Below are 25,502 nucleotides of genomic sequence, written 5' to 3'. Positions count from 1 at the left end.
AAAATTTTAAAAATTTTATTCACCATTTAGAGTAGTTTAATATCACAATTTTTCTAAAAAAATATAATAATAATATAAAAATAATATGGTTTTATATATTTTTTAACTGTGGGGTTGATAACTGCATTTAAATTGTATTTATCAATAATTATAATACTAATTTTTAGAGAATTTTATTCCATTCAGTTTGAATTAAAGAATTTCTGAAGAACAAATAAATAAACTTTAAAATTTGTGTAACAAAATTTTTTTTCTAAGTATATATATAAAAATGTCAAATAAATTAAATGTTGTTGAACGCAGATATCTTGACTTGATTGGTTTATGGGACTCACGTGCTTCAAGTCTGGCTCCACTTTCTGAGAAGCAAAAAGATAGCATTGTTGAGCTTAATACATATGTGCATAGACCAATTCCAAAAAAGGTAATTGCAAAATTTTCAGCTTTTGTCAAAATTTTAAAAGGTTTCTTTGTTTAAACCAAATTTTTTTTTCAAAATGAACTCCTCATCTTCTCATGTACATTAGAAGCTTAGAAGCTTTTATTCTACTAAGATATTGTAATCTAAGTGATTATAGTCTTAAACAATTTCAATAATGTTTTGTGTGTACATATTTGGTTCCATGAATACTTTATTCCTACTTTTATACTCCAGTGCCAGTTGAAGAAGTGTTGGAGGTTTATTTTTTGCTAAACTTTCTGTTGAATAACACATTTGTGTTTTCGTATTATTACTGAACTTTGGGCTTGTTTTCTTTGTTGTAATATTGTGCTGATCCTTGTTGCTTGTTAGGTATATTATTTCATCTTCAGAACATGTAGATGGTTGATCTTTAATCCTTGGCATCAAGGGAGAATATTCAGCATCACGTATTTTCTTCTTCTTGTAACTTTGCAAGATTTTCTCAAAATGTTTCCTAGTTCTAAATTTAATTAAAAAATTTTAATCTTTAAAAGGTTATCAATTACAAAGTTAATTTAAAGAAAATTTTTATTGTTTGTAAATAAAAAGTTCATAAGAAATTCTTAAAAAAAGTATAAAAAAAATTTTCATGTTTACTATCATTACTATGCTATATCAATCTTCACAGCGTACCTATGTTCTGCCATTCCAAAGCACATCTTAACTTTTTTTTTAACTATTTACGTTTGTCTTTAGTATCTCTAATCCTTGTATTTACATTTATTTGAAAACAAATATTTTGTCTTTTTATTGCAAGTTTAGCATTTTGATAAAAGACAATAAAGCTAATTAGAATCAAAATGATGAGAAAAGTGTTCAGAATTTTTGAAGAGATTTATTTTATGTTTGAATATATTTAACACTGATTTACAAATTTTTTTAATCACATTGATATAATCTCTTCACAGTTTTCTAAGGTTGTTTAAGAGTATTGCATGTTTGCTTTATGTCAATTTTATGTCAATCATTGTAAATCAAAGTATAATAGATAATGAAAAATACTTTCTATTAGCTTATATTAACTTATTTATCTTTGTTATGTTTTTAATAATTTAGTGATGATGATGATGATGATGATGATGATGATGATGATGATGATGATGATGATGATGATGATGATGATGATGATGATGATGATGATGATGATGATGATGATGATGATGATGATGATGATGATGATGATGATGATGATGATGATGATGATGATGATTTTTTTTTTTTGTTACAGTTTTGTAAGGAGAAAGGGGATGAAAAGTCAGATGTGCAGCATAATGATGAAATTTCTGAGCATTTGGCAAGTTTGGATCTTGGAACTCGCAAAATTGAAAACTCTCAACAGGTTTTTGGTTTGTTCTTTGCAGACATAAGGTTTCTATAATTCTTATACATGTTATTTTCAATTTAAAAAGTAATGTTTTTACAAGTGTAACTAATGTCACAAAAATTTTGTAACTTTGTTTCTAACCCTGGAATAGATTTGATGTTAAATTAGTGGTTTATTTTTGAGGCAAAATATTGTAGTATCTTTCAAGGAATTTCTCTCACTTTAAATCTTTGGTAAATTAAGTTGCATGAGCTGATTTCAAAAACTGACTTTGCAGAATTTTCAATAATTTCTTTTAAAGTTGTTATGATTCCCTTGAACCAATGAGATGTTGTATTGTTTCTTATGGCAAACATGTAACAATAAATGTCTGATAAATGTAATTATGGAGTCATGAATAATTTCATTTTTGTTTTTTCTGTCTTTTATTTTTCTTTTAATGCAAGTTTTAAAATGTTATTATATCTGATTTACTTATTATTGTTATTATATTATTATGTCTATTATATTTTAACCATCTTTCATGGTTTTCTTTATAGTTTTTTTCATGGTTTTCTCAAGTTCAAACTCAGATGGAAGAAAATAAAGAAAAAAGTTACAAGTATGTTTTTTTGCATTATGCTACTGCAAACTTTTAGCATGAATGCTTATTAACATAAGGAAGACTCATTTAATATTCTAATTTTTTTGCTTTTTTATTATTTAGAATGTATTTTTATTATCTAGAATGTGTTTTTATTATTTAGAATGTGTTTTTATTATTTAGAATATGTTTTAATTATTTAGAATGTCTTTTTATTATTTAGAAGGTATTTAGAAACTTTGATGAATTATACTAATAAATGTGATGCAATTTTGAAAGAAGTTTTGGAGGTTCATAGTCATTTAGATGTGTTAGAGAAGCAGCACAAATTTGTTTCTGAACAAACTCATGCTCTTCACAATGCTTGTGAGCATTCTCTTCAAGAACAGGTTATTGGGAAAAAGTGTTTGATTGGATCATATGTTATTTGTAATTTTCAGCATTGCTTTTGTTTTAAGTTAAAGTTTTAAGTTAAAATTTTTTTTTTTAAATTAAATTTATTGGATTGCCTGCTTATCTTAGGGAGTTTTAGTTTTGAAAAATCTAACAAAGGTTTAACTCATACATTCAAATCATCAGGACTTCTATATTAAATGTCTTGGTTCAGAACATTTGTTTCTAAAACAATTTATAACAATCAAAAGAAAAATGGTTGCTTTATTTTTAAGATTTTGTTGAACTTAAAGGAGAGACTTGTTGTAGATTTCCAATTGTTGTGCAATCTAAAAGCAAAAGGCTTTTCCTTAATATCAATCATTTAATATTTTCCACACTTTTAGTACTCATTCTCTTATTATAAATCTCAAAGTTCTTGCAGTTGTTAAGATTTTGTGATGTGTTTGATGTTTTTAGAGTAATTTGATGGATCAAGCTGAAGACATTTCATATCATCTATCATTTTTTAATTCTTATGAAGTTATAAAAAATGTAAGTTTTTCTTCAAGTTGCAATAAAATTTTCTTTTTTTGTTTTAATTGATTTTTTTTAAGATTCATTTTCTAAATTAACTTAATTTATATGCATGTAAGTAGAAGTTGAGTAGTTCCACAATATCAGTGACAGGAGAATCCTTTATTCATTTACTGAAAAAAATAGATGAGGCGATTGAGTATGTTGAAACTCATGTAAGATTTGTTTGTTTAAATATTTAATTTTGGTTTTATTTTGTTGTTATGATGCTAATATTAGATAATTATTCACTAACTTGAGGTTGCTAAGTTTTCAACTCAATAATATTTATTATGAGTTACTGCTCTTTTATTTAGCAAGACTTTAAAGAATCAACATTGTATGCAGCAAGATTCCAACAATGCCTCAATCAAGCATTAAGTCTAGTAAAACAATATGTCACAAACATATTGAGAAATGCTGCTAATAAAGCATTGGCTGTCATTCACAAGGTTGTTTGTATTTTAATTTTTTTTTAAACACTATTTAAAGAGATCCATAAATTGTAATTTTGCAAATGATAGTTGACCAAACTTTGATGGCTTTGATGGTTTTAATGGTTTTGATGGTTTGCATTTATAATGTAAATGTAGTATATCAATGGTCTAAGAGTATTGATGATAACTTTGTGAACCTGCTGAAAATTGTTAGATAAAGAGTGTTTTTTAGCTAAAGAGGTTAATAGCAATTAATAATAAATCTATCCTCATTTTCAAAATATGTTTTCATTATTTTGTTTGACATTTTAAATTTGTTTTTTTATTTAGTTATAATGATAATTATTATGTTTTCCCAGGAAACTGATCCATTAATGAGTTTTAGTGACAGCTCATTTGCTTTACTATATGGCAAGTTTAAGAGCCAGGCTATGAGAGTCAAGGTTTTTACTTTTCTTATATAACCATGTTATATTAGCATTAAATTCTTAAAGTCTTCTTTTTATTTTAGTCTTATGTATAGCTTGTTATTTATTTTTTATTATTCTTTTTATTTCTTCTTCTTCTTCTTCTTCTTCTTCTTCTTATTATTATTATTATTATTATTATTATTATTATTATTATTATTATTAATATTATTATTATTATTATTATTATTATTATTATTATTATTATTATTATTATTATTATTATTATTATTATTATTATTATTATTATTATTATTAGTTGTTTATGCTATTATTAAAAATAATAATTATTATTATTATCATTAATTGTTGAACTATTATTATTAATTATTGTTGAAACTTTATCTAATCAACTTACTTTAAATATATTTTTAGTGCATTATGGAGCAAATTGAAGAGCGTTCAAAAAAGAGCACTGAGTCAGTTTAAATTATTTTTTATCTAAGTTGTTTTAGACAAAGTTATTTTAAATTAGATTTTTTTATAAATTCAAAGTTTTTCTAGATTGTATTTTTGTAATAATAAATTTTAAAACTGCGTAATTTTATGTAAATATGGAGCAATTAAATAAAAACAACAAATTAGAAAATGTTGTTGTCTTTATTTAATTTAACTTTTTTTAATTTTTCATCTTTAAACATGACAGTTAAAGTATATTAAAGACAATCAGTACCCAACTATGTTTTCTGAGTTTCTTTTTAACCTTTTTGAATTTTATGTTGGAATTGTTGAACTTTTAGAAATCTTATTTGATCACGGCCATTTGCCTGTTGTTATGATCAGTAAAAATGTAACTAAAATCTGAAAATACACTAGTAGCCTTTAGTAAATTCAGCCATAATTAGCAGTGGAAAGTCTTAAAATGCTTATTCCAACACTTCAATTAGATTATTTTAACACTTCATAGATTATTTTGTTTGGTTTACCCATGCTGAGGTGCATTATCATGTCATTTTCCAGTGACACCCTAGGAAACAACCTGATTTTAACTTTTTTAAAAACCACTACCTCATTTAGTTTGACATCCCTATAATCAACATCCATCCAGCTATCATCTTGATCTTTTACCAAGATGATAGTTGGATGGATGTTAATCAGTTCATCAAGCACTTTTCAGTAGATAGATACCTACACATAATTTGAAGGGTTTCCAGATGCTGGTATCTATAATTTCTTCTACTGTGTTGGCAATCAGTTCCACCTCTAAATGAAGGGTGCTCTGCTGAAAAGTGCTTGATGAACTGGTTAACATCCATCCAAACTACAAATAAAATTGTAGCTGAAAAAAGTTAGTATTTCTTTTTGATCAACTTTATGACATTAAATTCTTTACCTATCTTGTATTAGTTTTGATTGATGGTAATTGTAGAGCTAGGGTAAAGGGAATGACATGGTGACTTTATCATCTTTAAAGAGCTGCTCCAGTTGTTTTTCAGCAACTTCCTTTCAACATCTTCAGGAGTTTGGATTACAAGTTCTAGAGTATATAGAAATATAAATAGAGAATTATATAGAAAATATAAAGGTGTACAGGCGTTATTTTGTGGAAAAATTTTAAATACTTTGTTAGGACAATCTTAATAAGGTCCTTCTTTATTTTGAATGAAATTAGAATTTAAGAAAACTTTAATTCATTCAATTGCAAAAACATTTGTTTCAAACTTAATTTAACTGGCGCTATTAAAATTTTCCATCTTAAAAGGCTTTTTTTATTTCAAAACAGATGATTATATTTAAAATTGTGCTTATTCTCTATAGAATTTTATAACAAATGAACAATTGTATCGAAGTTATAAATTTTTAAGTGATTGTTTCTAAAAATGATTTGTAAAACAAATTATTCATTAACATTACTTTTTTAAAAAATGCAGATATGATTCCCTAATTTCTGACTGCCAACAGTGTTATCTTGAATACAGATGGCAATTGGTTTCACCATTTGTAACTGAAACAATCCATCAGTTAGAACAACAACATTCAAGAAATCCTTGCACTTTGGTAATTCCATATAGTAAATCTTTTTTTTATGTAATTGCTGATATTTTTAGTAATTTCAGATTAAAGGAGGATAAGTTACTTTTTCGGTTTCTCAAGGAAGTTCACATTTGAATGATTTTGATCACTTGTTTTGTGATTTGTATAACTGACAGCCCAAAAAACATTAAAAAAATGTCTTTAATGATTATATGAATTTTTTAGCTGAAATAGAATACCCAATATTCAATTGTTTTGACAGAATGTGTCCAAGGCTCACTTACAAAAAAGTGATAGCCTGTATTTTTAATAGGTTTCTAATAAGGAGGTTTTTAAGGCATTTGCAATACAAGTATGAAAATACTATGTATGAAATATTTTCCTGAAAATTTACTTAAACAATGAATAATGAATATAAAGAAGGAATAAAAACATTTAAGTTACAACATCAGTTTTTTATTAGTTTCGTTCAGGATGCTCATTTATGGCGCATGTGTGTTGCGATGAATACCAACTCTATCATGAGTTTTTTGCCAAAGGAAAACAAAACTTGGAGTATATTTTTAAATTTTTTATTTAACGTTCTAGACAGAAAAAAAAACTTTTTTGCTTCTGTGTCATTTTTTTAGTACATTAATGGAAAATCTATGTGGTATATTATATGAAACATTTCGACCATTAATTATTCAAATGACCCACATGGAAACATTAGCTGAACTTTGCAACATTTTAAAGGTTGTTTTGAATATTTGTTACTACTTATTTTCTAATCATCTACTGTTTATAGCTGTATGGCATACAAACATTTTACTATTTTTACATTTGTTTTAATGCAATTTTGTTGCTAACATATTTAAAGGTTGAGATGTTGGAGGAGCATGTTCCAAGGAAGAGTGAGTGAACTTCTATTTTAATTTTTTTTTTCTTTTGTTTGAAAAATTTCTAAATTTTTTTATACAATTTAGTTTCTTTTTTACATAAATTTTTTTGATTCCAAGTAAATGTATAAAATAAATGTACTTTTTCATAAATAAAAGATCTTTTTTCCTTCTATTGAAAATTTTTTTAAAATCACTGAACCATGTTTAAAAAGTCTTCTTTTTAAAGTGCTTTTAGCATGATTAGTAAATTCAAACCATTTTCCAGAAAAGTTATTATCACTTTCTTTGAAAAATTTATGAGAAAATGTAACATACCTTATGTAATGTTCATGTAATTTTATTGTGATTATGTTACTCAGTCTTGTCTTGCCTACTTTTAATATAAACTTTATTTGTAAACCTTAGAAAGGGTTAATCAAAAAAGCAATCATAGGGCAAATTGAAACAGTATCAAAAATAAGAGGATTTTATTATTATTTTTTTCATGATGATTTTTGCTTCTTGCTGTAGTACAACAAAATTCTGACCTAAAAGATTTTTTGTGATCAAACAAATTGGGAAGAATGATCCTTTTATATTGTTAATAAAAGTTTTATTTGGAAATAAACTTTAGTTGAAGAAGATAAATGATAGTATGGTTTTTACTATTTTGTGAATAAATTTTTGCTAAAAGTTAAATGTGTATGCTTAATAATAATGCATGACAATATAGCTGAACTAACAGTATTTAATAATATAGCCTTTTTTTGATTCCAGAAGAATGAGGTTTTAAGAAAACATTTAGTGACATAATCTTGTTGCAGGAGTGCATCAGGAAACTATATTCTCATGATGATCTACCTACCTAGAAGTTATTCAGCATTGTTCCCAAACACTTTAGCCACCTAACAGATCTGTTTACTGTGATGCTTTTGCATAAAATATTTGCTGACTTTTCTGTAGAAAGTATAAACCTTAAGGTAAAACTGGATAAAGTGAATGCTCAAAATTTAACCAATATTGGTTTAATCAAAGGTAACACAAGATTATTATAAATATTTGAAACCAACTCTAACTATTACATAGCTGATGCCATGCACTATTTTTGCTAATCTATAGACCACCAATTATTTCAACTCTTCACACTGCAAAATGCATTGGGAGCTCCCAAGGAATTGCTTAAAGAAAGATTTAAATGAAAGAAACCTTGTTAACTATAATGCAGATTTATACAAGCAAAACGTTTTTGTGAAAACATACTTAAAATTATTTTGTTACAGTGTTTTTGACATTTCATCAAACCATTAGTTTGTTTATATAAGATTAACAAAATTTTTTTGATTTTTCAACTCTTCACCTGTTCCAAATAACCCTGATTATGAGGCTTCTTAAAAACTTCATTGATGCTTTTTGGCTCAAAGTTTCTAACAAAGTTTAATAGTTCAAGTAATAGTTCAACAGTTCTTTTTTAAAAAACCTGCTACACAGCACAGAGTATTAGAAAAGAAGCACGTAATAAGCAATCCTTTCACTAAACTTGTTGAGAATTACTAAGTGCATCTCTGATTTTGGAGTAGCAAGTTGTCAAGACAGAGTTATAAAGATATATTTTAAATTTAAGTTTAAAAAATAATTTTAAAGTGAAAATTATTTTAACACAATAAAAAAGGCTATATATAAAGAATCTAAATGTCTTTAATATTCTTAAGCTTTTTAAAGTAGCAAAAGTTAAAGTTATGTAAGAAAGAATGAAGTTTGTTTCCCTTTTTTTTTTTAGGTGATCAATTAACTTCATTCCAGGTTATAATCTCTGAAATGCTTGAAGATGTCCAAGAAAGGCTTGTGTATCGAACTCAGGTGATTTTTTTTCTTTTAATATTATATGTTCAAAATGACATTAGGCTTATTTCAAAATGAAATATCTTCACAACAACACAATCAATTTGATTCATTTTTTTACCATTTATTCATGACACTTAAAAAATGATATAACCTATTAAAATGATTTATAATATTTTCAATTGGAATTTCTAATTTTTGTTTTCACATAATATCTTGCAAGAATATTTTTAATACTTTTTTGATGTATAAGCAATTTTCTCTACATGTTCTCAAGTGAAATCACTTGTTTTTCACTCTTTTTTAAGTGACCTTTTTAAAAATGACCAGTAGGACAAGATGAGGATACTCTTCAGGACATTTAGATGGGTTAGCTGATTTTGAGACAAAGTTGAGTTGTTCTGTTCAACTGCCTTCTTAGAGTTATGAACCAATGTTAAATCAGGCCAGAAATGTGTTGTAAAAGTGCTGTGGCTCTTGATAAAAGGTAGCATTCTCTTCAGAAACTCCTTGATGTAGTTATTCAATGTTAAAATCTGCTTTGTTAAAAAGTGAAAGCAATAGAGGCAACTACAGTAAATTGCTTGCCAGATGAAGTAACCATGAGTAAATGTCTGAGTCCAAATGTATTTAAGCTTGTTTTCTACATCTTTATCTTTGATAGTAAAATTGATGTTTGGGAATACAAGTGAAATCCTATTTGATATAACCTTTTTCATCTATAATGAGGTATTTATAATGTATCATAGAGATGATCTTGCAATTTTTTATTCTTTTGCAATTGCAGAATGTGAAGATAGTGGATTTTGAAATTTCTTTTCCAGAAATTGTATGGACTAATCTTTGTTTATATTTTGAATTAACACCAAAGTAAAATTTATATTCTGAAGTATTTACCACATCATTGAATATGGCTAAGAAAGTAAACAGTTGAATCATATTTGTTTTACCCCACATTTGCTCAGTACCATAAAAATATTTTTTAAATAACAAAGTTTTCAAATTCATTCAAAGACTGTGTATATGACATATTACAACCTAATGTGAACTTTTCAATGAACTATAACCCACTTTATGTTTAGACTTATATAAACAAAGATATTGCAAAGTATGCACCTTCAGCTGGTGATCTTGCTTATCCAGATAAATTAATGATAAATGTAACGTAATTTTTTTTCTTATAAAGTTCATCTCATAAACTTAAATGTCAATTTTTTTTTTCTTATAAAGTATCTGATAAAGTTAAATATGTCAATTTTTTTTTTGTTAGTTGGGAAACAGCGCAGATTGTGAAAAAGATGAGAAGTTTTCAGTTTATCGAAATGGTATAAAGTTTAATACTAAAAGTAGTGTATGAATAATTTAATTTTAGGAATGGTGTATGTATGACTTAGTATTATAATATTTAATATTTATTTACGTTACTAATTTTGATGCTTTGAAAATTTCTCTTCTGCAATTTTCTGTCATTAAGTTTTTTTAAATCTTATACCAAACAAAATTTAATTTTGTTTATCTACTGTTTATTTTTTAATAATCAAATAATTTTACTGTTAATTTTCTTAAAAAGAAAATGTTTAATAAATTAGTAGAAAAATAGTATGGCTATTAACTGTTTTCTGTAGACAAAATACTTATGGATTTCTTAATTAAATCCCATTTTTTAATTTGTAATTTTGTAAATTTTTTTTTTAGAAAATCAAACTGCTGTTGTTGATCTTCAAGCTATGTGGTATCCTACTGTTAGGAGAACATTGGTTTGTTTGTCAAAACTCTATAATTGTATCGGGGTATGTTTTTATTTTTTCATTGAAATAACTAAGTTTTTGCATTCTTCTACTTCTGTATTTTGAAAACCAGAAAAGTTGGTATAGTTAAATAAAATATGAAAATATTAGGAATGATAAAAAAGATTAGAATTTCAGCTTTGGAATCAATGAAACCAAGTGCACAGCAAGTGATGCTAACTGCTGCCAGAGAAAAAAGATATATGCATCCTCAATTAAATTTATTAAGGCAGTATATGATATAGGCTTACTTCCATATTTCAGTACATTTTTTAATGATAGAGATTCTAAAGAGATTTCTTTATGCTTCAATTTATCAATTATTGGTTGCCTATTTTAAAGTGGAAGTTATTCATCAAGTGAAATCAAGATAATATTCAGAATTCTTTCACACAATGTTTATAAAAAAATTCTACTCTTAGAGCTTTAAAGTTTTAAAACTTTTTGACAACTTTTTTAAATGAATAATAATAATTTTTTTTTTTTAATTTGAAATCTCATTTGCATTTGTTTTCTGAGCGTTTTTAATTGAGAGTAATCACTTGTATGCAGTATCTACAGGCCAGAAAAAAATAGCTTAGTTCTTTATGTGTTAACTCCCTATTAACAGTCTGGTTATTAATTTGCACAAAAAACAAGTTAGAGATTTCTTTTTTATTTAGAATTATAACTTTAATGTTTATCCTTGAGTATTTGCTTTCAGTTTTGGAGCATCAGCAATTATTTTATTTAAGGTCTTAACAATAGCAATTGCAGAATGTGATCCATAAAAAGGTAAATATTTTGGAATCATATACTGCAATTGCTATTTCACAATTTTTAAAAATCAAAATATCTGTAAATCACTGCTATGAAATTTGACCGCCAGGTTGAAGTTTGTGTCAATGAAAAATTCTGATTAATATAGTCTTTACTAACATATAGTAATTGGAAACAATTGAGTTTGAAATCAAAATTGTGTGCTAAGTATAAAAAATTTTCAATTTTCATCCTTTTTTTCAATATATTTTACAATAAAGATTACAACATGGATGATACTATTATAAAACTCTTCTTGTATCAAAATCGACAACAACCTTTTTTAATTTTTCTCCATGTTTAATATGTTCTGTGCTGACTTTATATCTTTTCCAGGTAGGTTTAAATTTAGCATGCACTGGTTCACCAGCCTGTTCTGCAAAATTTCCCAGTCCCATGTTATAATGTTTTATAAATGGAACAATGTGGCTCACAATAATATGTATTTTACATGTTGTAGATAAGGTTAATCCTTCTATGTCTGCATTATGGATGTCATTTTGCAGGGATTTAAAAATATCAGTAAAGTTGTTAACAGTTGTTTCAAATTCTGGTTTTAAATCTTTACCAAAAGCAGCATCTTTTACTGATTTAAAAGTTTGTAAGCAGTTAATTACAGGTAATATCAGATGTTAGTATATTGGGGTTTCCTCAATCTCAGCTTGTTCAAGATAATCTAACTTTTCAAGTATTTTGTTGGACTTATTTCCATCCCACCCAATTCCGTGGTAGCTTCGAAAGATAATATGATGACAAGTCAACCAAGTTTTAAAACCAGGTTTCCAGAGGAACAACAATACTTTTCCTAAAACTCCAACTGCCCCCATCATCAAGTGCAATTCTGGTAGAGCTATCTTATGAATAACTAGTTTTTTAGGATTCTTATCCAAATAAATTAATCTTTTACTAATTACATTCTAATAATTTGACATTTTTGTGTTTGGTATCCATCATCTTTATATTTCTGAGCCCAGTAGTCAAGACTTCTAGATGTCCTACAATCTCCAGAGATTAAAGAACATAATCCTGTACAGTATAAACAGGCATATTTTCCAGAATGTTTAGACAGACCTGGTACAGCATTTACACATTTTAAGTTAAAAGCTATATAATAATTTACTTCCTCCAACTTAAGTTTCGATAGAATCAGTCCTAAATTCCAGTTGGATTCAGGAATGTCCTCAACTATAACTTAAATCTGGATACGCTGAACTCCACTATCTTGATACTTTGAAGAACAGGAATGCAGATTTTCAGGATCAATCACATTACATACAACCTTCAGGAAACCTCCTCCTCCATCCACAGCTATATTCACAAATGCTTTATGAGGGTTTAGTTTCCTTTCGTTTGTAATATGCATTACAAAAACACTTGTATTTTTAACAAAAAACAAATTGCAGTCTATTTTTGACCCTCCCTTTTTTCTAATCTCAACTAATGCTGCAGTATAAAAGGATTCAACATATGACTGAAATTCTTCAAGTTTCCCAAATATATTTTTGGTAATGCAATTTGGTCCGAATGAACTCTTTAGACTGGAACCAAAACCTGAGTTCCTGCTTTGAAAAGTTCTAAAACAGTCTGTAAAGTCAGCAGCATCTGAAAATCAATTATTATCAAGAATAAAATGGAGAAAGAAAATTTAACACAAGGGGCAACATTCAATCTATCAACTGGTGATAACCCAATTGAAGAGCGTTTTTTCAAAAGGGATATAAGTCCATTTTTGCTGAAATCGAGTTTTTTTTACTTTTGGATTCTATAGTGTAAATGGAACAAATCTAACTATAATAACATGGATAGAAAATTATTTATCCACTTTACTTTCAATATTAAAATCACCAAGTTTTTTCAAAAGGGCATAAGTCCCAGCATTAGAAAAAAGTATAGCAAAAACTTAAGTTCACGCTTGCGCAGTAGCAACTTCCGTAACAAATTTTATCTAAAAATGGTATCTAAAATAATAGATTCAGAACTGGAAATATTTTCTTACTCTCTAACCCCTGGACATGGTCGGAAAAGATCGAAAATAAGCAAAACAGGAGAGAAAAAACGCCAGAGATATTCATCTCTTGGAAAATTACCTGTCATAGCTTGTAGGCACAACAACAAAAGATGTAAAGCAGGCAATCTTGGCAACCTGGATATTGTTGGTGAGCTCAGTTGTATTACACTAGCCACTTTTGTTAGTTCAGAATTATTATAGTTAGCTATGAGTTTCAATCTATACTATGAATTTAAAATACAAATAATTCTTTATTATATCAATATTGACATACCAAAATTTTTTTTAGGTTTTTTCCAGAAGCTGTACAATGAAGAATTAAAAGTTAAACAGGATAATTTTCTTCTGAAGTTTGTTAAATTAACTCAAGTTAAAAGACACAGGCCAAGGAATGAATATTTTTGTTTGAGAAAACATTCAATAAACTACAGTATTGCTGACAGAAGTTGTAAAACAGTTCCAGTTTGTAAAAAAACATTTCTTTCCATAACATGTGTTGGAATAAAAAGATTGCATAATCTTATAAAATATTACTCTAAAAATGGGTGTCTGAGACCTGAAAAACGCAGAGGATTTAGACAAACGATAGGTGATAAAGAAATCACCAATTCAATAGTGAATTTTATAAGTCAATATAAAGGTTGTGTTTCACACTATGGGAGAGGGAAAAGTGTTAGAGTGTACCTTTCACCTGAATTAAATGTTGTAAAGTTATGGAGAAACTGGAAACTTCATAGAAACCAAGAAAATATGGGTATTTCATCACTTTCTAAATTTAAAAACATTTTTTACACAAAGTTTAATGTTGGATTTGGAAACCCAAGAACAGATATCTGTTCTTTTTGTGAAGCACAAAAGAAGTTGATAAGAAAAACATTTGATACAAAGTTAAAGGGAGAAGAGTTTGCTAAATATCGTCTGCACAAATTAAGAGCAAAAAAATTCTACTCTCTTATGAAAGAGAAAAATGAAAATGTCATTAAAGTGTGCTTTGACATGCAACAAAACCAACCACTTCCTAAATTAAGTGTTAGTGAAGTATTTTATGCTCGACAAATTTGGCTCTATAATTTAACATTTGTTCGACATGATCAAATAGTACAAAACAAAGATAACATTTTTATTTATACCTGGTTGGAAACTCAGAGTGGTAGAGGATCTAATGAAGTTTCTTCAGCCCTGGTTCACTATTTGTCTAAGTTGGAAAAAGATTTAATTACAGAAAGAGGAGCTAAAGTGAAATTAGATCTACATTTATTTTCTGATGCTTGTTCATCACAGAACAAAAACTTTGTTGTTTTGTGTTGTTTGAAAAATTTTGTGGAAACGAGTGTTATGTTTAATGCTGTTAAACATTTTTTTCCAATCAGGGGTCATAGTTTTTTACCTCCTGATCGAGTTTTTGGGCGTATAGAAAAAGTGGTACGCAAAAAAGAAACCATTCTTTCTCCTCTGGAATATTACAAAATATTTTCAGAGCATGGAGCAGTGCAAAAACTAGGAGAAGATTGGTTTCTTAAAGATTACCAAAAAATGGCTAAACAGATTCTTAAAAAAAAAAAGCCATTTCCAATGAGAGATCAGAAAATTATAATTTACTCTCAAAAGAAAATCGAAGTGCAAAGTGCATATTCTGCAGAGCCTTGTCTAGTTAGTTCTTTATTAAAAAAAGGACAGTTATTTGCAAAAATGACTGAAGCAATACCAAGACCATTAGAAAACAAAGTCAAAAAGGAAAAGAAAGCAGATGTAAAAAAGTTAATGGCTTTCTTTGAGGTACCATATGATGCAAAGGACTTCTATGCCTGTATTCTTGATGGTATTGAGGGAGTAATGCAGAATGATGTTGATGAGTTTGATGAAAATGAACCGTTTGTTTAAACTTAATAAAATAATTTTACTAAACTTTTGTTTTGTTTTTTTGTATTATAAAATGTTCTCTATTGTTGTCTTAAAATGAGATTGTCTAAAAATATGTACTAAAAGAATATAATATTAAATCCATTCAAATAATTTTTTGTCCCAAACATTAAGGGTTCATACATTAATGACGTCTCTGCTGAAAGGGGTACTAATGACGTCTCTGCTGAAGGGAGTATCAGTAAATTAATTCAGATGGTAATTATTGGTAAAATTTTGAATTAAAACAAAAATGTTTAATTAAACAATTTAATTATATCATAGGCATCTTGAATTCCTTAAAAACTCTTTAACCAATGTTTGATTAACTCAATTTAGTATTTTTATGAAAATAAAAAAACTGATCTGCAGCATGCTTTGAACTGGTATGGCTGAAAACCATCGAAAAACGTTTAAAATATTTTCGCTTTTCAAATCTCCATTAAACATATTTCTGGCATAAAACAACAGTTTTTTATTTTTTAAACAGCGTACGTATGAATTTTAATTTTTTACAAAAAAAGAAAAATCACAGAGAGGGTCTTACTTATCATGTAACAAGGGAGGAGGTGGTCAAAATATTAGGTGTGTTTTAAGAACTTACGTTACAAATTTGTAAGTCCATCCAAATAAACTTAATTCGCAAACAATTTAAAACATAATTTTGTCACAAATACTTATTTTTCTCTAAAAAAATGTGGACTTATGCCCTTTTTGAAAAACTTCTTACATTTTAACCCGTTATAAGTATACTTCAAAAAAAGAAAAATTTTAATTGTAAAATTATTTTTATAAAAATCAAAATAAACTACCGCTTACAAAAAGAAAAATTTTTATTTGTTGAAAGTTTAAATAGATTATTAATTTTTTTTAGTTTTTTCAAAATATTTAAAATGTGACTTATATCCCTTTTGAAAAAACGGTCTTCAATTCAGATTACCTTATGAATCTTGTATTTGAAATCAGAAAGAACCAAATCTGCAAATATCATCATATTTGAAGCCAATTGTTCTACCTGTAAAGCTCCAATACCAAAGGCTAAATCAGTAAGGTTTACAACTATCTGACTTTTACAGCAATTATGAGGTCTTCCAGCACCTTGATAAAAAATTAACAAGAATTTATAAAGAAGGAAATTCACATACAAAATAAGAACAATAATCAAATAATTGAAGATTATCTTAATCTTTTTTTAAATTATGTTTACAAAAAAAAAAAATTGCATATTACAAAGTTTGTAATTTAAAAGTGAGTAAAGAGTAAACTAAAGGATGATAAAAGCTTATTACATTTTCTGTTGCAAATAATGTATATATTACATACATACATACATACATACATACATACATACATACATACATACATACATACATACATACATACATACATACATACATACCTACCTACCTACCTACCTACCTACCTACCTACATACATACACTCATACATGCATAATGTGATATATTATAATCCAAATAATTTTAAAGCATCAGATTTTTACCTAAAATATCAAAACATTGACAGCATAAATTTGCAATTCTGTCAACAGTTTCAGGTTGTGTAGATAGAATAGTATCTAATATATCAACACCATGTCTGACTACTGATTCTACATGAATCTGTAAAGATAAATTTGGTTTTGCTGAGTCAAGTAGGTAAAGGTTTCTTTGACAAGTAGAACAAATCATTGTAGAATATGCTTCTAAGTTAGGATCATATTTGTAATTAACAAAAGGATTTATTTTCTGAATGATAGGTTCAGAAACTGTAGTTAACTTCTTTGATCTTGCACCTTTATGTTCCAGACAGACGCAGCAAACACTAAATCTTGTCAACATTTTCTGTATTTTATATTTTGTATGAAACTGTAGTACTCAGGATTTTTCAGTGCATTTTGTATATTTCTAACTAATAAAAAATAGATGAAATATAACATTTATTTTTTGAAAATACACTAACATAGCACGCAATTTTGATTTCAAACTCAATTGTTTCCTATTACTATATGTTAGTAAAGACTATATTAATCAGAATTTTTTAATTGACATAAACTTCAACCTTGCAGTCAAATTTCATAGCAGTGAAATAATCAATTGTTGTGCTCATGTATGCATTATTAGCTCTATTTATTAATATATCTGTACTAAAGTCTGTTTTTGAGATATTACTATATTATACATTATAATAGGAAAAATGATACCAAATAGAGAATCAATGGTGTTTCAGTATTGTAGGAGTATAATACTGGTATTAAAACTGATACTTAAAGAAAATGCTTAAATTACATTTATTATGTAAAATGCAAAACAAAAACATTAAAATAGTGATAGTTTTTTTAAAATATTAATAAATAAAATTGTAAAACACAAGGACCTTAAAATCACACAATTTTTGTCTATTTGGTAGAATTTTTATCTCTAATTTCATTAAAGTACTCTCTTAAAAAACAAAGAATATCCAGATTTTTTTGTCCATTCTGCACTAAAACTTGTTTAAAATTACACCAGCAGCAGAAAAAGCCTTTTTGGATTCAATACTAGTTGGCCAAAGTGCTAAAAGAAGATGTTAAAACTATCAAAGATATTTTCCTCATACATCTTCATTTTCAAATAGCTTCATTTTTTTTTTTAGGCACTTGATTATATTGTCAGCACATTCTGGTTGTTTCCCGATAGGGGTGGGAGTTAAGGTTAGTTTTAGTCTAACTAAAATTAGTTAACTAACTTTTTAGTCTAACTAAATTTAGTCTACTAACTTTTTAGTCTAACTAAAAACTAGTCGACTAACTTTTTAGTCTAACTAAAATTAGTTGACTAAAACAAAATTTAGTGCTAAAAAACACTGAATAACCTATTCCATGAAATTACATGAACATAATGAATTATGACAAATTAATTTAAAGATATTCATCAAAATTTATTGTTTTGTTTATAATAGAGTTTCTGACAATTAGGTATAAAAATTGTTTTGTTTGTACCAAGTATTGTCCAAAATTTTCTTTTATTGATTTAAATAAAAATTGGTTTGTCAGCAGATCAACTCCATCAAAAACAGCTGATATTTTATACTGAAAACATAATTAGTTATTCGCATTTTAATAATAATTTTTAAAAGAAAAACAAAATTGAGAGTTGAACAAGATATATGTTCATACACACAATATAGAAATAATAAAAAACATGAATTGCCTAACTGTTTCAATCTTATTGTTTTCATTGTAAATATTTGCGTTTTTATGAGTGTAGAACGAAGTAAATTAGGTATTTTTACCTCAAAAAATCATTGCCGGGATTATGTAAAGGAAATCTGAAAATGCTTCTGCATATAACAAACCTTTCAAAAACATGGCACTATTTTTTTTTATAAATTGATTTCACATGTATTTTATAATTTATAATTCACTTTAATTAGAAATTGAAAAATCCAGATTTGAACCGCTTTTAATTGAAATTTAAAACAAGCACTTAAAAATAACAGGAGACTAATTAGATAAGTTTTATTACAAAATTCCAGGTGTATATGTCACAAACTTTTCTCCAAAAACTTGAAAATCGACCTTGAAAAAGATACCCTGGAGATGTAAATTATAACTTACAGCAATTTGTTATTAAAAAAATGACGCTCAAACCACTTCACAACTTACACATAGCAAGTTTTTAAAAAAGTATTTTGTGGGTAAAAGTAACAGTATAATTTTCGCAAATTAAAAAGTTAGTGGACTAAATTTAGTTAGACTAAAAAGTTAGTCAACTAGTTTTAGTTAGACTAAAAAGTTAGTCAACTTAATTTAGTTAGAATAAAAAGTTAGTCAACTAAATTTAGTTACGGTTTTTTTAGTTAAGTTAGTTATAAAGAGCTCAAAAAAGTAATTATAGAATGCAAATGTTTTTTTTTTAAAAAAAAGAATATCCCAGTTTTCAGTATACTGGTTTTGGATTCCCGACATTATACTTTACTGTTTAAAACTGTTTTTAATACTATATATATATTGTTGTTAAATAACTTTGTTTTTTAAAAAAAATATGTACTTCGAATATTCCAGTCACCCTCAGTTCCTTTTTATTCATTAAAATCTTAAATTCTTTCAGTTTCACAAATTAAAAAGGAAAAAAAGCTTTCAACTGGAATTTCCAGAAAGTCTAAATCCTGATTTAGATCTGGGTTTCTTGGAGATTCCAAAGACTGATTAGTGAGGTTTTTGTGTTATTCTCTGGAAGTTTACTCATGTCATTGAAGTAAATAAATAAAACTACAGAAGTTTAGCTTTTGAAAATTTGTGAGCCTAGACCTTATATGCAATCTTATTTTTTATGTTGGAATTCTTTGGAAACAATCATAGCATATGCACTAAGAGCTTTCATATCTGAAGATATGAATTTCTAATCATGTTTATCTTTTTTTGTAATAATTAACTTCTAAATAATTCTTCATAGGTATGAACTATCTGTAAAATAAAAAATTTCTGCAAAAATTAATTTGAATATACACTTAACTGCAAAATTAACACACCACTTATAAATTCTGGCTTATTTTGAAAAATATTATGTATTTCCCAGATTTATCTGTTACAAACATAATAATAATCTGTTACAAAAAAATATTGTTATGCCTTTTAAAGGTTTTATTCTTATTCTGTTTCCCTTATTTAACTTCAAAATTATAGCAGTTTTTCAAAAGTAGCATTTTTGCTGTAATTAAACCTCACTTCTAAAAGAAAAATGTCTATTGATTTTAAATTATTTTAACAGTAGAAAAGATAACTGTCATTTGAGCAACACATCTGTTTGCAATGCATTGTTCTAGACAAAATTTAAGTTGTGATGAATGTGTTGCAGTTGTTACTTTGTTCAATGGAGGATTAACAAATTACAAACTTTGTATAAGATTTGGAGTGTCTCATACAAGTCGGTAGGGTTCTACAATGGTTTTTAGAGACCAATGATCACACTTAGACGAATTGGCTAAGGCAGACTAGGAGCTACCAATGCTGTGGAGGACCAATTTTTAATGCTTCAAACACTGAGAGAATGGCTCACTACTGTACAAAGTCTCCAAATACAACTTGCTGAGGTTCATGGAACTGCTGTTAGTCAAAATACCATAAGAAGACTTCGTGCTTTAAATTTACGACCTCTGGCAGCAGCTACTGGTCTCAGATTGTTTGTAGCCCACTGAAGAAACAGACTAGCTTTTTCAAGGAGGCATATGAATTGGGAAACACATGATGAGAAACAAGTTTTATTTACAGATGATTCAAGGTTTTGCCTTGTAAGTTCTGATCGCTGCCAAATAGTTTACAGAAGACCAAATGAAAGATATTTTGCTTTTAGCATTAGAGAAACCACTTTATGTGGAAGTGGCTCATTGATGGTATGGGGAGAATATCTTTAACAGCTTGCACAGAGCTTTTTAATGTTGATGGTGGACGTCTGACTTCTCAACGATACACAGCAGACATTTTATAACCTTTTGTGATACCTTTTGCACCGTACATTGGAGATGGATTACTTCTTATGCAGGATAATGCTAGACCACATACGGTACATATTGTTACTAAATGCTTAAAAATGTTGATATTCAAGTTTTGGAGTGGCCAGCTTACAGTCCAGGTATGACCCAGTAGAGCATGTTTGGGACATAATGGGATGCCGTGTTAGAAACCAACATCCACCACCTAGTAGCTTAGACGAGCTGTGACAAAGTCTTATCTGCGTGTGGAAAGATATCCCTCTAGAAATGATTAGATCTCTAATTGAAAGTATGCCATGGCGCTATTAGGCTGTAATATCATCAAGAGGTGGTAACACAGCTATTGATAAGTCAAATATGTTTCAATTTAAGCTAGAAATCGACCGGAACAAAGATTTTGCCAGAACCGGAACCAAACCGATAATAGATTCTAAATATTCCTAACCGGAACTGAAAATAAATCCAAACCGGAACAGGAACCGAAAATAAGTAATATATTTTTAAAAAATTTGTTCTAATTCAAACGAAAATGAAAGTAATAAAAATAATTAAAAGCTTTCATTTTTTTCCAAGTTTTATCCGAAACCCAAGGCATAGAGAAGCTATTGGACAATCCAAAAAATCATTTAACACTTAAATGATTTTTTGAATCTTCAAAATGCACATTAATCATTTTGGAAGATGAATGTGCATTTTGCCCTGTTCGAGATAGCGCAATAATTTTCACTATGTGCGAAAAAGATGGGGTTTTTTTTCATTGTCGTCAGATTTTGAGCTGCAGGAGCCTATTCATCTTTAGAAGGTATAAAATTGTCCATTTGGGTCATGACAATGTGTTTAGGCAAATGAGCTGGTGAGAATCAAAATTGTGTAAGTCCAGCTTAAATGATAACGATAAAAACATTACAAAATATGAATATTAATTTAAAGTTAATGTAAACAAGAAAATTAACTAGTTTTCAAACAAACCCAAATTTTATTTACATTAATTCTCAAGCTTAACAACTAATGAAAAAACTTTTTTAATTATTTTTATCAAAATGATAATAAGGCTATTATTCTAAATAAAGCTTTATAACAAATATTTTCGGTAGCATTTTGAACCGGAAATCCGGCCGGAACCGAAATCTTAAATATGCCCGGAACCGGAATTTCGGATAAAATACAGCTTAAATTAGTGTGCATAACAATAATGATCATTTTATTTTATTTTGTTAAACGAACCATATTTTTGTTTTTAGTTGTTTTTTTTTCACCATCCTTAAAGTCAATTTTATTATTATCATGGAAATAATTGTGTTCATGTGTTCTATTCTTAACATGCTTGTCAAAATATATGATAATATTGATGGCAATTAAAATAAATCAAAATGTATAAGTGGTGCATTAATTTTGCAGTTAACTGTATTTATGTAATTAATACATTTTGTGTTTACAACAAGTTGTTATAACATTTTATTTTCTGCCATTGCATAAATGATGAATAAATTTTAATGAAGAATGTTGGGAACATTCAGAAACTAAAATCTCATAGTTGCTTAAAGATTGTTCCATTAAGATATTAAGGTATAAAGATTGTTCCATTAAGATATTAAGGTATAAAGAGAACTTATCAAAATCTTTAAATCTGTAAAGGTCAAATTAAAATTAAGAACTAGTTGGTGCATTAAAAAGTAGTTAGCAGTCAGTAGTGGTCAGTACCAGTCAGTAATATTCAAACACCGTTGAAATTTTTTAAAACTCATTACTAAAAGTTTGCATTTTTTAGGTTATAAATAAAAACTTCTTGATTTCTTATACTGTACTTAGAAACAAAAATATATTTTGAGGTTTTTCTCTTTTTTAGAAACCAACATTTGAAGGAATTGCACAAGAAGCTCTTTCTTCTTGTATACAAACGCTAAAGTATGCTAGTAAAGAAATTTCTATCAAAAAGGTGATTTTTTTTGCATGAAAACTTAAGTTGTTAGAAATGACATTTATATTTTGAGAAAATGTAAAATGTCGTTTTTTGTTGTCATCTTTTAAGTTGTTAGAAATGACATTTATATTTTGAGAAAATGTAAAATGTCGTTTTTTGTTGTCATCTTTTAAATAAATGTTGCACTTTTAGTACATATTTTAGTGGACTTTTAAAACTTTTTTAAAACTAATACACTTTTTGCTCTTTTTATTTTAACTTGTTTTATCTCAATGTTATTAAAATGTTTTGACTTTTTTTCTTCTTTTTTTTAATCATTATTACAAATTTAGGGCTCATTAAATGGACATCTGTTCCTCATTAAACATCTACTAATCATTCGGGAACAGATATCTCCTTTCGATGTAGATTTTGCAATTAAAGAAGTCTCGCTAGATTTTACAAAACTGCGCACTGCAGCTTATGGTTTGCTCTCAAAAGGAACTCAGCTCCTTCGAATCAGTTCCAGTAATGCTCTTCTTGAGTTTTTTTTAGAGGTATATCTTCCAATTTCTTTTTCAAGTATAGTTTTTTTTTTTTTTTTTTTTTGTTAAAATTTAAATTTAGGTGTTTTATTTTACAGGGTGTACCTCAGCTTACTGAGTATTACATTGATTCAAAAAAGGTATCTTCTAAATCATGATAATTAGTAACGTATTATGAATGCATAATGAAAGCATTAAAAATTATTATAACCATTAAAAATTATCATAATAAATTATTTATTATAATACTTTGATAATTCATTCATAAGTTACAAATTATTAAGTTATTTATTTCAATTTTGTTTTTTTTTCAGATTCCTAAACTTTTCAATTATAAAAGAAAAATCTGAAGTTTTAGAGATGTAATAGAATATTTTAGGCGTTTCTATACCAAAAGAAATTTCAAATGTATTATCCATTTGAATAAGATTGTTAAAATTGTACCAATTCCTTTCAGGATCAAGTGATTCAAAGATGACAAACTATAATTGCAATCCTATAAACATTTTCCTAAGAATAAAACCAAAACTTTGTTTTACAATAAAAATCACAAAAAAATTCTTTACCAGTTTCTCCTTCTTTCAGGAGGTAGATTCCGAATTAAAAATTGTTTGTGAGCACTTTATCAACGATGTGACAGAATCTTACATCTCCCCTCTAATCAGTTTACTTGACAAAATTGATACTGTGATAAAGATGGCGGATGCGGACGGAAAGGACTCAAAACAACTTTTAAAGCAGCAACCTTTTGCTAAAGCAGGTTAGTAAAAATAATTAGAAATTTAGAAATTCTTATTTAATGTGATTTATGATTGTTTCGTTGTTTTTTAGATGCTGTGCGTAGAGTGGTTAGCGAAACATACATGATGTTAAAATCAAAACTTCCTACTACTCTGCAAAGTCTCACTTTATATCTGGCTAACAAAGACACGGAATACATATTATTTAAACCAATCAAAGTAATTTCCATAAATAGTACATAGTATAATGAAACGCAATTAGTATCTTTATTTGTGTTTCTAAGAAATCATTTACTATAATTTATTAGCCTAAAAAGTCTATAAATTTTTAGTCGAAGGTTCTTCGAGCTTACAAACAACTTTCTTCACTTGTTCATCAGTATTATAATGAAGAAGACCAACAAATTATAGGCTGTCCGACTCAAGAACAGGTAATAATAGAACAAATACGTGTTTGTATTTTTTACGAAAAATACAAACTGTTTAAATGATAAAAATTTTTTCTACAGGTTTCATTACTCATGTCCTTTCAATGAACGTGTTTTGGTGATGTAATTTCATCGTGGAAATTTTATACTTCGTTTTTGTGCTGTAAAATCAAAAACGTTTGTTTTGATAGATGAAAAGTGTTAATTGTTTCTCCTCCTTAAGAAAATATTTAAAAATAAAATTAAGGGTTTAATACTTTTTTTTCCCTGGATGAAAACGCTTATTCATGATATTTATTTGGCAATATCATTCTGATTCATTCCACCCACAAACCTTCTAAATACATTGTGGTTTCCATTTTTATATTTCACTTTTAACGCAGAAAAAATCTTTTCTCTTTGTTTTTAAATATTAATTTGTTTTGTTTTAGAAAAAATAGAGTTTCAATTATATCAGAGTATGAAAATATTATTTTAAATTTGAGCTTTGAGTTAATGGAGTTATGTTGTCTTCATAATTTTTACGTCATGGAAACCATCAATGTAATTTGAGTTGGCTTGATAATCCTATCAAAATTCTTTATTTGAAAATAAAAAATTCTATTAATATCTATTGGTTGCGAAAGGGATTTCTTTGGGGAATTCCCGTTATGTTTCCCTTAAAAATTCCGTAGAGAAAAATTAACCAAGGTCTTTTTCCTTGTTTTTACGAAAGGATTTGAAATGTATTGGTCATACTTTTTGCTTTTCTTCGTGGCGTTCGTTTGTTTTAATGTGGATGGCCAACCGTTAAGATGTCAACTAAATAGTGATATGAAGCCAAGTTTTCTGACTTATGGAGGGTGGTTAAGATGTGACTTAAGTTGCTCGTGTTACAACGGCTTGCGCTTTATTGGATGTGAAAGATGCTGTTGCGATCTTCAACGAGTAATGCTAATCGATAATAAAAATACTTCCACAAATCTCATTACCTTACGCCGTTAAATTCAAGAATACTTCATGTCTCGACTTCCTGACTTCAAAAGCTTACAAC

General features: G+C 27.5%; 3 protein-coding genes across 9 annotated transcripts; 2 read left to right on the top strand and 1 right to left on the bottom strand.

Moving 5' to 3' along the window:
• The first annotated feature begins 189 nt into the window (after positions 1-189).
• LOC145191071 (conserved oligomeric Golgi complex subunit 3-like) lies at positions 190-24,711 on the top strand. 6 transcript variants are annotated; one of them, XR_016444984.1, is made up of 25 exons: positions 190-424; positions 1,692-1,802; positions 2,327-2,388; positions 2,594-2,759; positions 3,223-3,297; positions 3,402-3,494; positions 3,636-3,770; positions 4,115-4,198; positions 4,598-4,641; positions 6,094-6,220; positions 6,660-6,751; positions 6,826-6,931; positions 7,056-7,089; positions 8,834-8,913; positions 9,978-10,055; positions 10,166-10,220; positions 10,591-10,685; positions 18,019-18,076; positions 22,703-22,792; positions 23,110-23,313; positions 23,400-23,441; positions 23,887-24,061; positions 24,133-24,260; positions 24,374-24,472; positions 24,551-24,711. XR_016444984.1 is itself a non-coding variant. In XM_090066732.1 (24 exons), the coding sequence occupies exons 1-24, from the start codon at positions 272-274 to the stop codon at positions 24,575-24,577; spliced, it is 2,355 nt and encodes a 784-aa protein (XP_089922858.1). In that variant the 5' UTR covers positions 200-271; the 3' UTR covers positions 24,578-24,711. The 6 variants fall into 6 exon arrangements, 3 of the variants coding, with proteins under 3 accessions (XP_089922860.1, XP_089922858.1, XP_089922859.1); XR_016444986.1 differs by lacking the exon at positions 18,019-18,076 and adding an exon at positions 7,588-7,709 and having other exon boundaries at positions 7,881-8,913; XR_016444985.1 differs by having other exon boundaries at positions 255-424; positions 1,692-1,831.
• Positions 431-1,281, bottom strand: LOC149881971 (uncharacterized). 2 transcript variants are annotated; one of them, XM_090066740.1, is made up of 2 exons: positions 1,097-1,281; positions 431-923 (listed from the first exon to the last, which is right to left on the bottom strand). In XM_090066740.1, the coding sequence occupies exons 1-2, from the start codon at positions 1,120-1,122 to the stop codon at positions 581-583; spliced, it is 369 nt and encodes a 122-aa protein (XP_089922866.1). In that variant the 5' UTR covers positions 1,123-1,281; the 3' UTR covers positions 431-580. The 2 variants fall into 2 exon arrangements, 1 of the variants encoding a protein (XP_089922866.1); XR_016444987.1 differs by having other exon boundaries at positions 789-923; positions 1,061-1,112.
• Positions 13,167-16,156, top strand: LOC149881970 (uncharacterized). Its single transcript, XM_090066735.1, has 2 exons — positions 13,167-13,636; positions 13,778-16,156. The coding sequence occupies exons 1-2, from the start codon at positions 13,279-13,281 to the stop codon at positions 15,367-15,369; spliced, it is 1,950 nt and encodes a 649-aa protein (XP_089922861.1). The 5' UTR covers positions 13,167-13,278; the 3' UTR covers positions 15,370-16,156.
• Positions 24,712-25,502: the final 791 nt, after the last annotated feature.

This window comes from Hydra viridissima, unplaced genomic scaffold, assembly GCF_058129835.1.
Source record: "Hydra viridissima isolate aposymbiotic clone 2 unplaced genomic scaffold, HvirCarnegie_v1 scaffold_11, whole genome shotgun sequence".
Classification (NCBI taxonomy): domain Eukaryota; kingdom Metazoa; phylum Cnidaria; class Hydrozoa; order Anthoathecata; family Hydridae; genus Hydra; species Hydra viridissima.
Note: the sequence above shows the minus strand (reverse complement) of the source record. Positions and strands in the feature narration are given on the sequence as shown.

Coding starts and splice junctions, on each gene's coding strand:
- LOC149881971 (XM_090066740.1), bottom strand. CDS start 1,122: ATGTGCTTTGGAATGGCAGAACATAG. Junction 924..1,096: donor TTTGGAATGGCAGAACATAG/GTACGCTGTGAA, acceptor AATTAAATTTAG/AACTAGGAAACATTTTGAGA.
- LOC145191071 (XM_090066732.1), top strand. CDS start 272: ATGTCAAATAAATTAAATGTTGTTGAACGCAGATATCTTGACTTGATT. Junction 3,771..4,114: donor CATTGGCTGTCATTCACAAG/GTTGTTTGTATT, acceptor ATGTTTTCCCAG/GAAACTGATCCATTAATGAG. Junction 10,221..10,590: donor GTTTTCAGTTTATCGAAATG/GTATAAAGTTTA, acceptor TTTTTTTTTTAG/AAAATCAAACTGCTGTTGTT.
- LOC149881970 (XM_090066735.1), top strand. CDS start 13,279: ATGGATAGAAAATTATTTATCCACTTTACTTTCAATATTAAAATCACC. Junction 13,637..13,777: donor TGGCAACCTGGATATTGTTG/GTGAGCTCAGTT, acceptor AATTTTTTTTAG/GTTTTTTCCAGAAGCTGTAC.